Source organism: Furipterus horrens, unplaced genomic scaffold (assembly GCF_987537825.1).
Source record: "Furipterus horrens unplaced genomic scaffold, mFurHor1.1.pri manual_scaffold_12, whole genome shotgun sequence".
Lineage (NCBI taxonomy): Eukaryota > Metazoa > Chordata > Mammalia > Chiroptera > Furipteridae > Furipterus > Furipterus horrens.
In genome coordinates this window covers 7,712,386-7,724,492 of record NW_028327182.1, presented here as the reverse complement: position 1 = coordinate 7,724,492, position 12,107 = coordinate 7,712,386, and the positions used below count along the sequence as shown (strand labels likewise).

The 12,107-nt window shown below is 40.2% G+C and overlaps 1 protein-coding gene across 1 annotated transcript in view; it reads left to right on the top strand.

Moving 5' to 3' along the window:
- GPC6 (glypican 6) overlaps nt 1–6,484 on the top strand; it is a 720,441-nt gene extending 713,957 nt beyond the window's left edge. Inside the window, exons 7-8 of the mRNA XM_090258046.1 lie at nt 1,136–1,311; nt 5,165–6,484. Of these exons, the coding sequence (XP_090114172.1) occupies nt 1,136–1,311; nt 5,165–5,367 (379 nt within the window). The 3' untranslated portion in view covers nt 5,368–6,484. The remainder of the gene's footprint in view (nt 1–1,135; nt 1,312–5,164) is intronic.
- Nucleotides 6,485–12,107: the final 5,623 nt, after the last annotated feature.

Genomic DNA, 12,107 nt, shown 5'->3' with positions numbered 1-12,107 from the left:
GTACTGTCTCCTAGATTTGCTGGGAGACTGAGAATGTTAAAATGCATGTCAAAAGGCTTGGCATGGTACCTGGCTCAGTGCCATGGTACCTGGCATGGTAAGCTCTCAGTGCACACTAGGTTCTGTCACCAAAAGTTTTGAAACAGAAGAACGACATGATGAAGGCAATATTTTATGAAGATAAATCAGATGGCCTGAGCAGAATGCACTAAAAAGGAAAGACAGGACAGGGACATCAGTTTGAGGCTGCTGGAGCTGTCTGCACTCCTACGAGGGACACAGGAACTGGGAGAGAAGCAGGTGGGAGCAGCTTTGTGAGAAGGAGGGTAGGAGGAAGGGAGACAGAGTGAGAAGCCAGAAAGGGCTCCGAGCACTTTTCTGAGCAATTTGGTCTCCCCTGGTATAAAAACACCAAGTCAGCTTGGGCAGTTGAAGTTGAAGAATTGACAATTTTGACATTTTAGTACACATAAAGGAAGTATTCGTATAAATTTGCCACTTAGGTACAAGTACGAAAATTAAAGAACCATTAGATTTTACCTTCAGTTGTACACAATATGGAATTAGACACAAGATTCTATTACAAAATAAAAACCCTAATAGACACCTCAAGTATTCCAGCAATCCCTGGCGACTCCACCAACTTTCCAAAGATGTTTCTTTTTTTAATCTGGAAGATTCTTCTGATTAAAATCTGAGGTAGGGCCTCCTCCATTGAAAAAGAGCATCCTCTCTATGTAAATCATATGTAATTTACAAGTTTAGTTCTTCCTAGCAAAATTCACAGGAAAGTTGAAGAAGCTATCAAGTTCTTGACTTAAGTATCAACATTTGGGATGGAGGAAGAAAGAATAGTTAATTTTAAGGAATAATTTCTGTGAGTCCTCAATTGAGCTTCCATTTGTAGGCAAGTCTACCAAAGAATTCAGTGCCATTTAAAAACCTGTGAAGCCATTTTGGCCATCTTGCCCTCTGAGAACATTTATTTCGTGTTTTTGCTTTGGCCTCTCTCCCCAGGAGCCGGGCCCAGTCTCTGCCAATGTTCTGACTCACTGTTACAAACAGTATGGCAGTCCCTGGTTTCAGCATCCCTCCTGCCTCACCCTCATCTGTTCTCTCCCTCTGTGCCTGGCAGATACTTGCCTGAGATCATGAACGATGGGCTGACCAACCAGATCAACAACCCAGAGGTCGACGTGGACATCACTCGGCCCGACACTTTCATCAGGCAGCAGATCATGGCTCTCCGAGTGATGACCAACAAACTAAAGAATGCCTACAATGGCAATGACGTCAACTTCCAGGACACAAGTAAGAACGCCTTTCCCAGAAACCTCCAATGGCTGTTGAAGATTATAGCGCCATTTCTCTTCAAGAGCAATGCGCATCCTTCATCTTGTGCCACACTTGCCTAATCTGCAAAGCTAGTCACAGTCATTGGACAGAAGGCTCTGATCCACAAAACTTAGCATAGTACTAAAATCATAGCTGGTCTTAAGGATGAGACCCACTAAATTTTAGTGGGTTGCATTCAGCTATACCAGAGCTAAAATTGTGCTTCACCTGCCAGTTGATCCCTTAATGATAAAGCAACAAAAGCATGTTTTTACTTTCTCCTGTCCCCATCAACATTTATGTTTCTACCCCAACTCCTGCGCCCCTCCCCCCACCCCCAGCCACCAAAAGAAGAATGTTCTAAAGATTGCTCAGACCAGGCTGGGCTGGAATCTCTGTTTTATCACTCATGAAATAGGGTCTTTAACAAATTATTTCTTGAGCCTCAGGTTCCTGTTTTATTGAATGGGAAGCAACCCCGCCTAACAGGTTGTGGGTTTGCTCATTTGAGGCCTTCTTTAGAGGAACTAAGATAATATCTCATGTGCCATGGATTCGAATGTATGAGATCTCTCCCTAACCAGTCAGACCCATATAGGAACCACTGATATTTGTGTCTGAACTATTGAGACAAATAGTAAAACACAAAAGCCGTATTACACTTGACTATTACATGAAATATCATAAAAGCATGAGAAGTGATGTGAAAGGCTACTAAGTAAACATTGACATGAAACTATTAAGGCAAGTTCTTTTTATTTTTGTTTTGTTGTTTTCATTTTTTTTTAAGTAAGGACCCTTACAGGAAGAGTTCTCAGGAAAAGATTTCTTGGACATTAAGTGTGGAGTTTCCAGTGATTCTGTAATTTGGTCACTGAAGCAAAAGGTGATGGTCGTGTACTCGAATTAATGAGATAGAAAGAGGCCACAGATGGAAGACATTAAGTCATCTATGTCTTAGCCGTCAGCCTACCAAGTTGTCCCCTGCAGAAAATTTTTCATGCTTTATTCTATTTTAAATAACAAAAATTAAATTTCTAAATGCAGGATAATTGCCAACCTGACAGACTTCATTGCTATAAAATTTCTCAGACTCATTCCATTATTTCTCCTTCTCTTTACTAAGCCTCTCCTTTTCTCTTCAGAAGAAAATATTACACAAGCTTCTAGCCTTTTCTGCTTCTCCCTCACTCATGACTTAGCCTCACTCATCTCAATTTATCCCTTCTCTCTCCTCTAGCTAACCAAATGCTTCATTATCTGGATAATGACTATTGGAATAAATTATTCAAGATGCATAAGAATTAGTTGATGTAGGCCTTGTTTCTCCTCTCTGAACTAAAGAGGTTATATACGTGTCAGTCTCCAATGATTAGGGAATGTCCTTGGGGAGAGTTTTGCTGCACAAGAAAACAAAACTCAGCAACATTTATGAGAGACACTTAAATCTTACCCAAGCACCAAATCTGACCCTTCGTTTTAGGATACAAACCATTATCACATCTTCTAGCCACCATCTTTCTTATTCAGAAAGAGATGGGCCATTACTTTTCTCATCTGAAATCTTATCATTATTTGCTTACCACGTTTTAATATTCTAACTTTCTTTAGTAATATCTATGTAAATGTTATATTACTTCTTGTTCATAATACCAGTGTTTAGAACAATTCCCTTAGCAGTTGTGATATCGCTGGATTTAATTAATGGGCATTTTCCCCCTTGTAAAGGCCGCGAACGATAAATCAGAGAAAATGTTAAGAACCTGGTATAGTGTATTCAAGCCATCTTATCTGGTATTTGGATGTCCCTTTAAAAAAAAATTGTGATGAGTTGCGCCTTCCTCCTCCAGGAGAAATTACCTTAGCTTTATGGAAGCAGCATCGAGCAGCCAAAACGGCACCCGCCTTTCAGGTGAATCTTAGCAAGCCCATCACCATCAGCAACCAGCAAGGAGGAGTTAGGGCTATGGGATGGAATCACTGAGCCTGTGGGGGAAACATCAAATGTCATTAACAGGTTTACAGTTTCCCGAGTCCTCCCAAGAATATTATCTCACGTATCCACCTTAACGATTCTGTAAAAGAAATAGGATTATTCTCATTTTTAGAGAAGAAGAAGCAGAGCCTCAGCAAGGCTAACTAGTTGACCCTTGTTCACATAAATAAAATACATCAAGTTAAAATCTAGGTTGCCTTTGCTGTAGGCACCGTTCTTTTTCTCCCATCAGGCATCATGGCAAGCACTAGGTTTGGTGTCCGCACATATTTTACCGGGGTATCTTCACACATACTCTGCCAGGTGAACCTTATTGTCTGTATTTGATGAGATGAGGAAGCTGGCAGAAGTCGAGTGAACTGCCCAAGGCACATCTATGTATTCAGCAAGTTACTGGTTGAGCTCCTGTCGCATGCCAGGGACCATTAAAGGCAGTGGGGATCAGAGGGAACAGTGATACAAAGTCTCTGCCCTCCACAAGTTTACATTCTCGTGGAAGGGACTAATAGGAGACAGGAAGACAAGTAAGCAACACAGTTGCACCCAGCGGGGAATGGATGGAGCCCGCTCTGGAACCAGGGCTGGGACACACGGTTTATGAAGCAGGAAGGAACCAAGCAGGAAGAAGTGGGAATAGAGCAGCCCCAGAGGCATGTTGGACAAGCAGGAAAGATGCCTCACTAAGACCACAAGCTGTTTGGGCCCCTGGGCATTGCTTTCAAGCAGGAAATGGCAAACTTTTTTTTTTGTAAAGGATCCATTATTAAAATATGTTCAGCTTCGAGGGCCCTGTGTAAACAAAGAATTAGACAATGTGTACAGGAGTGGCTGCATTCCATTGGGACGTGGTATGTGGACATTGACCTTTAGAGTCCACATATACACTTTTCACACATCACAAGCTATTATTTTTCTTTTTCTTTTTTTTCTAAACACTTGAAAACATAAAAACCATTCTTACGTTGTAGGCCGTGCGATAACAAGCAGCAGGCCAGATGAACCTGCAGACCATAAAATTAATCAGCCCTGGTTCGAAGGGAGAGGCTGGTTGAAACAAAGTCTTATTCTGAGGGAACAGAGGTGGAAAAACAATTATTCAAAAGTAATAATAAATATGTGCCTTCCACATGGTGCTGCAGCTCCTCTGACTTCCCACTTGCAGTTTCTTTTCCTCTACGTCACTATCACTCCTCCTCACTGTCAAAAATCCTTCCAGCCCTGACTAGCGTGGCTCAGTGGGCTGGGTGTTGTCTCACAAAGCGAATGGTGGTCAGTTCAATTCCTGGTCAGGGCACATGCCTGGGTTGCTGGCCAAATCCCTAGTTGGGGGTGTGGGAGAGACAACCATGGATGTTCCTCTCCCTCTCTTTCTCCCTCCCTTCTCCCTTACTCTTAAAATAAATAAGTAAAATATTTTTAAAAATAAAATAAAATAAAAACCCCTTCCAAATCCTTTCTAGAAGCATGTTAACCACTAAGAACAATGGCTCTGAGGTACAAAAAAAGCAAAGATTGGAATTTCTTAAAGTAATGTAAATATCGGCCAGAGTCATAAATACCCTTTCAATGCCAACATGGCCTCTCCTTAGGTCTGCAAGTCATGTGTTCCTTAGTTGGGTGATCCTGGATATCAGTGTCACTGTGTTTCTTACATCTATTTGACACAGCCCACATGCTCATCACAAAGCCCATTAAAAGCAAGCCTGTAGGACTGGTGGAGGGGGTGGCCCTCTGTGGGGAGATGTCCCTTCCCACCACCACTCCTAAATCTAACGCATTCCTCCAGTCTTTCCACGTTGTGGTCTTACTTTTTTGATCATCTGTCCACCCCAGGTGATGAATCCAGCGGCTCTGGGAGTGGCAGTGGGTGCATGGATGACGTGTGTCCCACGGAGTTTGAGTTTGTCACCACGGAGGCCCCTGCAGTAGATCCCGACCGGAGAGAAGTAGACTCTTCCGCAGCCCAGATAGGCCACTCGCTGCTCTCCGCATCTCTCATCTGCGTCGTCCTGGCCCTGCAGAGACTGTGCAGATAATCCTGGGTTTTTGATGCGATGAAACTGCATTTTGGCTCTTTGAACAGCCGACTCCCTTCTTTTCTTACCCCCTTGGCTAATGGACCACGCCACAAAACGTACCGTTTCTACGAGAAGACCAGGACTGCACTCTGCCTCGCGTTTTGTTTTCCCAAAGAGTACCGGGTGCCAGGCTGAACTGCGTCCTCTTCCCTTCGCTCTCTGTGGGGACCTTGTTTATTCTAGAGAATTCTTACTCAGATCTTTCGTACCAGGAGATTTTCTTACCTTCATTTGCTTTTATGCTGCAGAAGTAAAGGAATCTCACGTTGTGAGTTTCTTTCTCCCCATTTATAACAACTTTTTTAAAAAGTAAGAAGAAAATAATTTTCTTTGTAAAATCAGGCCAAACCCCAAGGCAACTGCATTTTCAACAAAGAGGCAAACAAGAGAGAAAAATAAAAGAGTTTCAACGCTGTAGGTTCAGCATTGCCAGGCAACCCCCAGCGTCAGCTTTTCTGTGACTAATCAGGTTTTTAAAAATGCGATGGGGAGAAAGTTCGAAAATGTTTTTTAGGGGACTGAAAATACACTGTTGTCTTGGAGGTATTGTCTTGCACTCTAACCACACAACACCAAACTGATTTAGAGGTACTGAAACGAAATCTGGAATTCTGTCTTTAATGGGACACAAAACATGGCTACTACTCAGCGCCTCTCTCTCTCACCCTGCCCGCTTTCAGTTGCAGGAACGGTACCATTCTCCTTAATTCTCTTCATGTCTGTTCACTGGAGCCAATTGGCACAGATTTTCCCCTCCCCCTTCAGTTCCTAGTGGACACCCCCATCAATTCATCCTCCTCAAGGGTCTGAATTGAAAATAACCGTCAACAATACAATCACTTGGCTTTAGCCACAGGTTGGACATCAATTCGGTCTCTGGCCCTGTGCTCATTACCCTCCCAAAGAAATTCTTTTAGTGAACTGATAAGCAATTAGACCCATCAGTGAGTTTTTATGTTTACCTATTTGCTTTGTGTCAGTTGGTTTCTGCATCACAAGGGCATTCTCTTAGAAAAGAACTCACAACAAAAAAAAAAGTCAAGACAAAAAAATATATATAGTAACGACATGGAGATTTCTTTCACTTTTTTAGTCTTAGTATGATCATCTATTTTTATATCTATATCTATATATATATATATATATATAAATCACAGATTTTAACTTCTTAATTCCAAGCTCAGGGTTGACACACCTTTGTAACAAAAATGTTTTGTCAACCACCTCTTCTTGTTTTGTGTTGCTCAGAGAGGGACTCGTCAATGATCTGTGAGCACCAAGAATCAAGAAAGAGATCTTTTTACGTATTTAACTGTCCATTTATTCAAAGCTGGCCAGGGCACACCCTTTTTTGCATGAGCGTGCTTTGTCCTGGATGTTCCAGACTGTACCAAGCTCATGGAGAGAGCTGTGGGCACGTAGGACTTTACTGGTGATGGAAACTATACACATCACGAGTGTGTTATTCACGCAAAACTTTCGCTTTCACGTACAACGCCTTCAGCCTAGGATTCCCTCTTGGCACTTGGGGAAATGTCTTAATGCAAGCGGCCAATGTAGAGGCATGGCCTCACTGACCCATCAAGTGTGCCAAAGCCAGGCCCTGTGCTCCCCTGACAGAGAGAAGCAAATTAAACCAAATTGGGGCTTTATGAATACAGTCAGCTATCCATGTGTTTCCTGGTTTTTATGATTGATATGGGGTTGGGAGAAGTAGTGTTTTAAGACACTCTAGTATACCAGTCACGTTTTAATTAACCCCTTGACAGTAATGACACGTAAGTGGTATTTTTCAATCCCCCTTTACATCAAAATTATAATTAGTTATTGATTTAGTCATCACATTTAAGCAGAATAATATGCGGCACAATAGGATCAAGTATAATTGAGCACTTTTGCAAAACAAAGTATTTAGAAGCCTCTCTATTGCTATTGTATGCCTAATGAAATATGAAACCTAGGATTCTGAGAGACTCTGCGGCATCTTTTCATTTAAATCTTTATGAAATTAACACTTAGCTTAATTTGGCATTACATACATCTAGACAAACATTTCACTGCCAAACTTGGGCTTTCTACCACCAATCACACATAAAACATCTCCATGAAGGACCAACATTATGCCATTCATTGCATTGTATATTTAGAAATCAGTGTTCTCTTTCTCCAAATAATGAAGGTGCAATACAAATTAAATCAACCTTGATTTGTCAGAATATTGGAGTGATAATTTGTTTCTATGGCTTTAAACTCCAAGTCTTTCCTTTGTAAAATGTATCTGCATTGTCTTCTGTGAAACAGAGCAGAATGCCTCGTTTGCCTTGTGCTTTCACCCCAAAATGCGTTTGTGCATGTGGATGAACACACATTCTATTAATGAATCGGAACCCTTGTCTGGTACGCACAAAACACACAGATAAGATATAAACAACTGCTTCATTTGTTTCAACACCTTAGTTATGAATCGTCTTCATATTGGTTAGACATAGCGATCCGTTTGGGCCAGGCAGAGCTGAAATGACTGTCATTTGACGATGCCACAGTATCAGTCACCTGCATGAATGTGGTCAAAATGTCATTCAAATTGTACTTTCTGGTTTTTATTGTCATCCTAATATGTCATATGACTTTCAGCCTCATTTAACATTTTTTTGCCTTAGGACAATTAGTTTAATCTAGTTACCCTCATTTGGAATCACTTCACTTCACCCCACCCCTGGCCAAATTAATTTCTCTCATTTCAGCATCATGATGGGGGAAACAAGGATGTTCCATTATTTTCATGACCTGACTTCTTTGTTTTGATGTCCCCTAAATTCTGTAATGACATTATAACCTCTGTTTCAAGTAGAGAGGAATGGGCTCACTGAAATCAGACACTAGGAATTGTCAGGTGATGCTCATAATTGCAAACACTTAGCTTTTTGAAGTGCCTCTATTTACATGTTTAGTTATAATATGTATTTTTCTAACAGAAATACACGTCTGTAATTGGTGTATATTATACTTTGTATATGTTACGACAAAAGCTAAACAGAGGCTAAAGTCTTTAGCAGAGAAAAATGAATTACAAATTTATGAATTAGAGCTCTGCTTATGGTTCTGTATTGAAGGACAGCCGTGACAACCTTCTGTCATTTTAATGAAGGTCAAGTCGGTACTTTGACGATAGCCATCCTAGAACAACCTTAGCAATAGTAATCTGACTCCCTTACAGTGACTTACCCAGATATTTAGCTTGTATTACCTGTTTTCATTGTAAGGGATAGAAAATACTACTTTGTCTACACTGAAAAACACTATTATTCTTTGACAAGCTGTATTAATTATAAAAGTAACATTCTATAATTCAAACACACTGAAAATATTATTGGATGCAGAACCCTGATATTTAATTTATATTCCCTGCTTCAGACATTAGCCTACTTTAATTCTTTAGCCATTACATACATGTTTTGGCTACACACTGAAGTCCCCAAGGAGGAATAAAAACCTAGCAAATTCCTGAGTTGTGATTCTTTTGTTACTCCTATTTGCAAGGCTAATTGTCAAGTGGTTTAATTAAATGTGGAAGTGTTAGCAAATGTGAGTTTTGACTTATCCAAAACTTGCAGAAATTCAAACTCGTTTTCATTTACTTGTAGTCACTCACAGACCTGACTTTTAACTTTAAAAAAAAAAAAACAAACAAACAAAAATGACAGTTGAGCTTTGGCAGCAGAAGAGTGAAGGAGACCATAACTTATAAATTTGCGATGTGTTCCTCCTCGGTTGAGACGTTAGCCAGTGTTTAGTTTTAGGCCAAATTATACAAACAGAGTATTGATCTGTATGCATTCTGGAGCCTTGCTAGATCATGGTTTGCTACAACACGGGGCTGAGTGTGGGGCCATGCGAACCTCATTCAAAGCTGAAGTTACTGGAATCCTTGACCTTGCCTTGCAAGGAGGTACTTCCATGAAAACAAACCTAACAATGGCCTGAAAGTGAGGTCTCTGTGTGCATATGCATAATATATATGCAGGAAAATGTGTGCACCAATAAAACCAATTTATGTGACTGTCAAATGAATATTATTTAGGTTAAGATTTTTCATTTCTGATTTGGATAGAAAATTGCTATTAATCTTGTATTAAAATAGTTTTTAAAAATCTACTGGTGCCCTTTCTGCATTTTCTTAATTACGGTCATAGTTGAAATTTTGGAGCTTTTGGATTTTTTCTATTTGAGACCTTTTTAGAAGCTGCACAATTAAGAAAGAAAAGAAGAGAAAAGGAACTGTAGGTTAAATCAACACCACTTACCAAAGTACACCTGGCATTTGAAATCATGAACATTTAAAACTTTAGAATATTTAGAGCTTTCCAGACAGGCATGGAAGAAACTCTATCTCTCTTTTCTTGTATTGGTTTCTTCTCTAAGATAAAGTTGAGTGGTTTAAGAACTGATGTCAATACTTTATGAGGTCAGAAAAATAAGATAGTATGTGAAAGAACTAAACACACAAAAACGTTGTTAAAGATTCATTTAACAAGTATTTACTAAACTCCTACTTGGTACTAAACCTGCTCTCGGTGCTGATCACTGGTTGTCAAAACTACCAGTTGAAAAGTATTCATTCTTTACTAAGTTCACCATAATTATTATAAATATTTTATTTATTTCAAGATGGTCTTTTAAACAAAGAAACCCATATAAATAAAATTATCAAGAATACACCATTTAACTGCAAGCAATATTATAATTTAGTTCACATTATGATGATGTCGGTCTCTATTGAGAAGAGTGATTTGTACAAAACAAAGAACTTTAGGGTAATTTCATCTACAGCCAGGATATAAGAAATTCTATTTGGAAATAAAGTGAAAGCAATTTCATGGAAAGGAGAACCATCCAAATGGGTTTGAAAAAAAATAAAATAAAACCACAGACACTTTTATCAGGTGACAACAATATTTAATTTAATTAGCTTTTTGGATAAACGGGCTGAGATAGAGTCAAAACCTTCACGTAACTGTGAAAGATGAGTTTGATTTTTAAAACACCGACTTGTGAAATAGTGGCGATTGGACATGGAGTCTTGTTTCATGACTTGAGAGCTAAAAAGACAGCCACAAGTTCATCTACTCAAATGGACAGTCACGGTTTATTTAGTATATACATACATTTCCATTCCACAGACGTTTATTTGCTGATATAAACATGTAGCCAAACATTTTGTTGGCTCATAAATGGGGCATATCACAGAGCCAGGAGGAGACGGCTGCCTGCCTTTGTAGCTTGCTTAAGCAGCTCAGTCTATTGAACACCTTAAAACAAGAGCAAGAAAATGCCCATTGTACCTTGTGAGAGCTCAAGTTTAGAAGAGAAACAGAAAGAACACTAACAAGTTGTATGCAAGGCAAACGGAAGATTATTTGCCTTGCATTAAGCTGTCTGCCCTTCAATAAAAACAAGTGTCAGCAGATTTTTAAAGAAAAGGTTGACCTGGGCAATAATAGTCACGTAGCCTTTCCAAAGATACGTAATGTACAATTAATCATGTGCCAAAGACATCAAGATTTCTTTTCTCAGATTACTTATATCCTGGTAGGTGAGAGATAACACAAAGTAAATAATAAACAAACTGATTTTGTCAGACAGAAAAAGTCAAGAATCATATGATTTCAGTCATATGTGGGGATTAAAACTGAAGGCAGCAAATGAACAAACAAAACAAACAGCATGGTGGTTACCAGATGGAAAGGGGGGTTGGGGAGACAGTGAAGGGTAGAGGGTCAAGTGTATAGGAACAGATTTGCCTTTGGGTGGTGGGCACACAATGCGATATACAGATCATGTAGCATAGAAAAACGTACACTTGAAACTTATATGATCCTATTAACCAAGGTCACCCCATCAAATTCCATAAAAACAAAAATACAACAAGCTGATTTGAGAAAATGGGAGATGCTGCGAAGGCAGCAAAACAGGAAATGGGATCGTGACGAAGAAGGAGACTCTTTTGTTTTAATTCACTCATTTATTTATTTGTCCACGCATTCAACAACTATTTTGAGAGCCAGTTTTAGAGGCCTCATTTTAGAAGACCCTGGGGATCCCTAAGAGAACAAGATGTACGTTATCCCTGCTGCTTATATTCTGGTGGTAGAGGCAGAAAATAGTTAAATCTATAAAGGCGATACTCATTGATTGTGCTACGCAAGTACCGTGAGGCGTCACGGGGGAGGCTGCGCAGGAACCTCTTCTGAATGAGGCCACAGCTGATCCGTGTGGATGGTTTGGAAATGTATTTTAAAGTGAAGCCAACCAGATTAATGATGGAGTGGGTGTAGGGTGAAGGTAAACAAAGAGAACTCTGTATCACTCCCAGCTTAAGTGACGTGAGGTTACGTGTCCCGTGTGGGTGAGCCATGATTTAAATGTAGATGATGCATCTCCCTCCGCAAGATTAGTGACCCAGGAGAGCCTTTTCATGGAGAATCAGCTGTGTTCTAAAGGCAGGAGGGAGACAGCAATCGGGCAGGCTGGGGTCTAAAGAACTTCAGGCCGAGAGGTCTAATGCAAAATCTGAGCTCAGGAATGATCTCGTGTACTCCAGCATGGCTGGGGACCAGGTGTGAGTTGTCGGTGGTGGGAGGTGGTGAAAGGGCTAAAGGGCCGAAGCCGTGGGACATTTAATGGCCAAAGTCATGGTC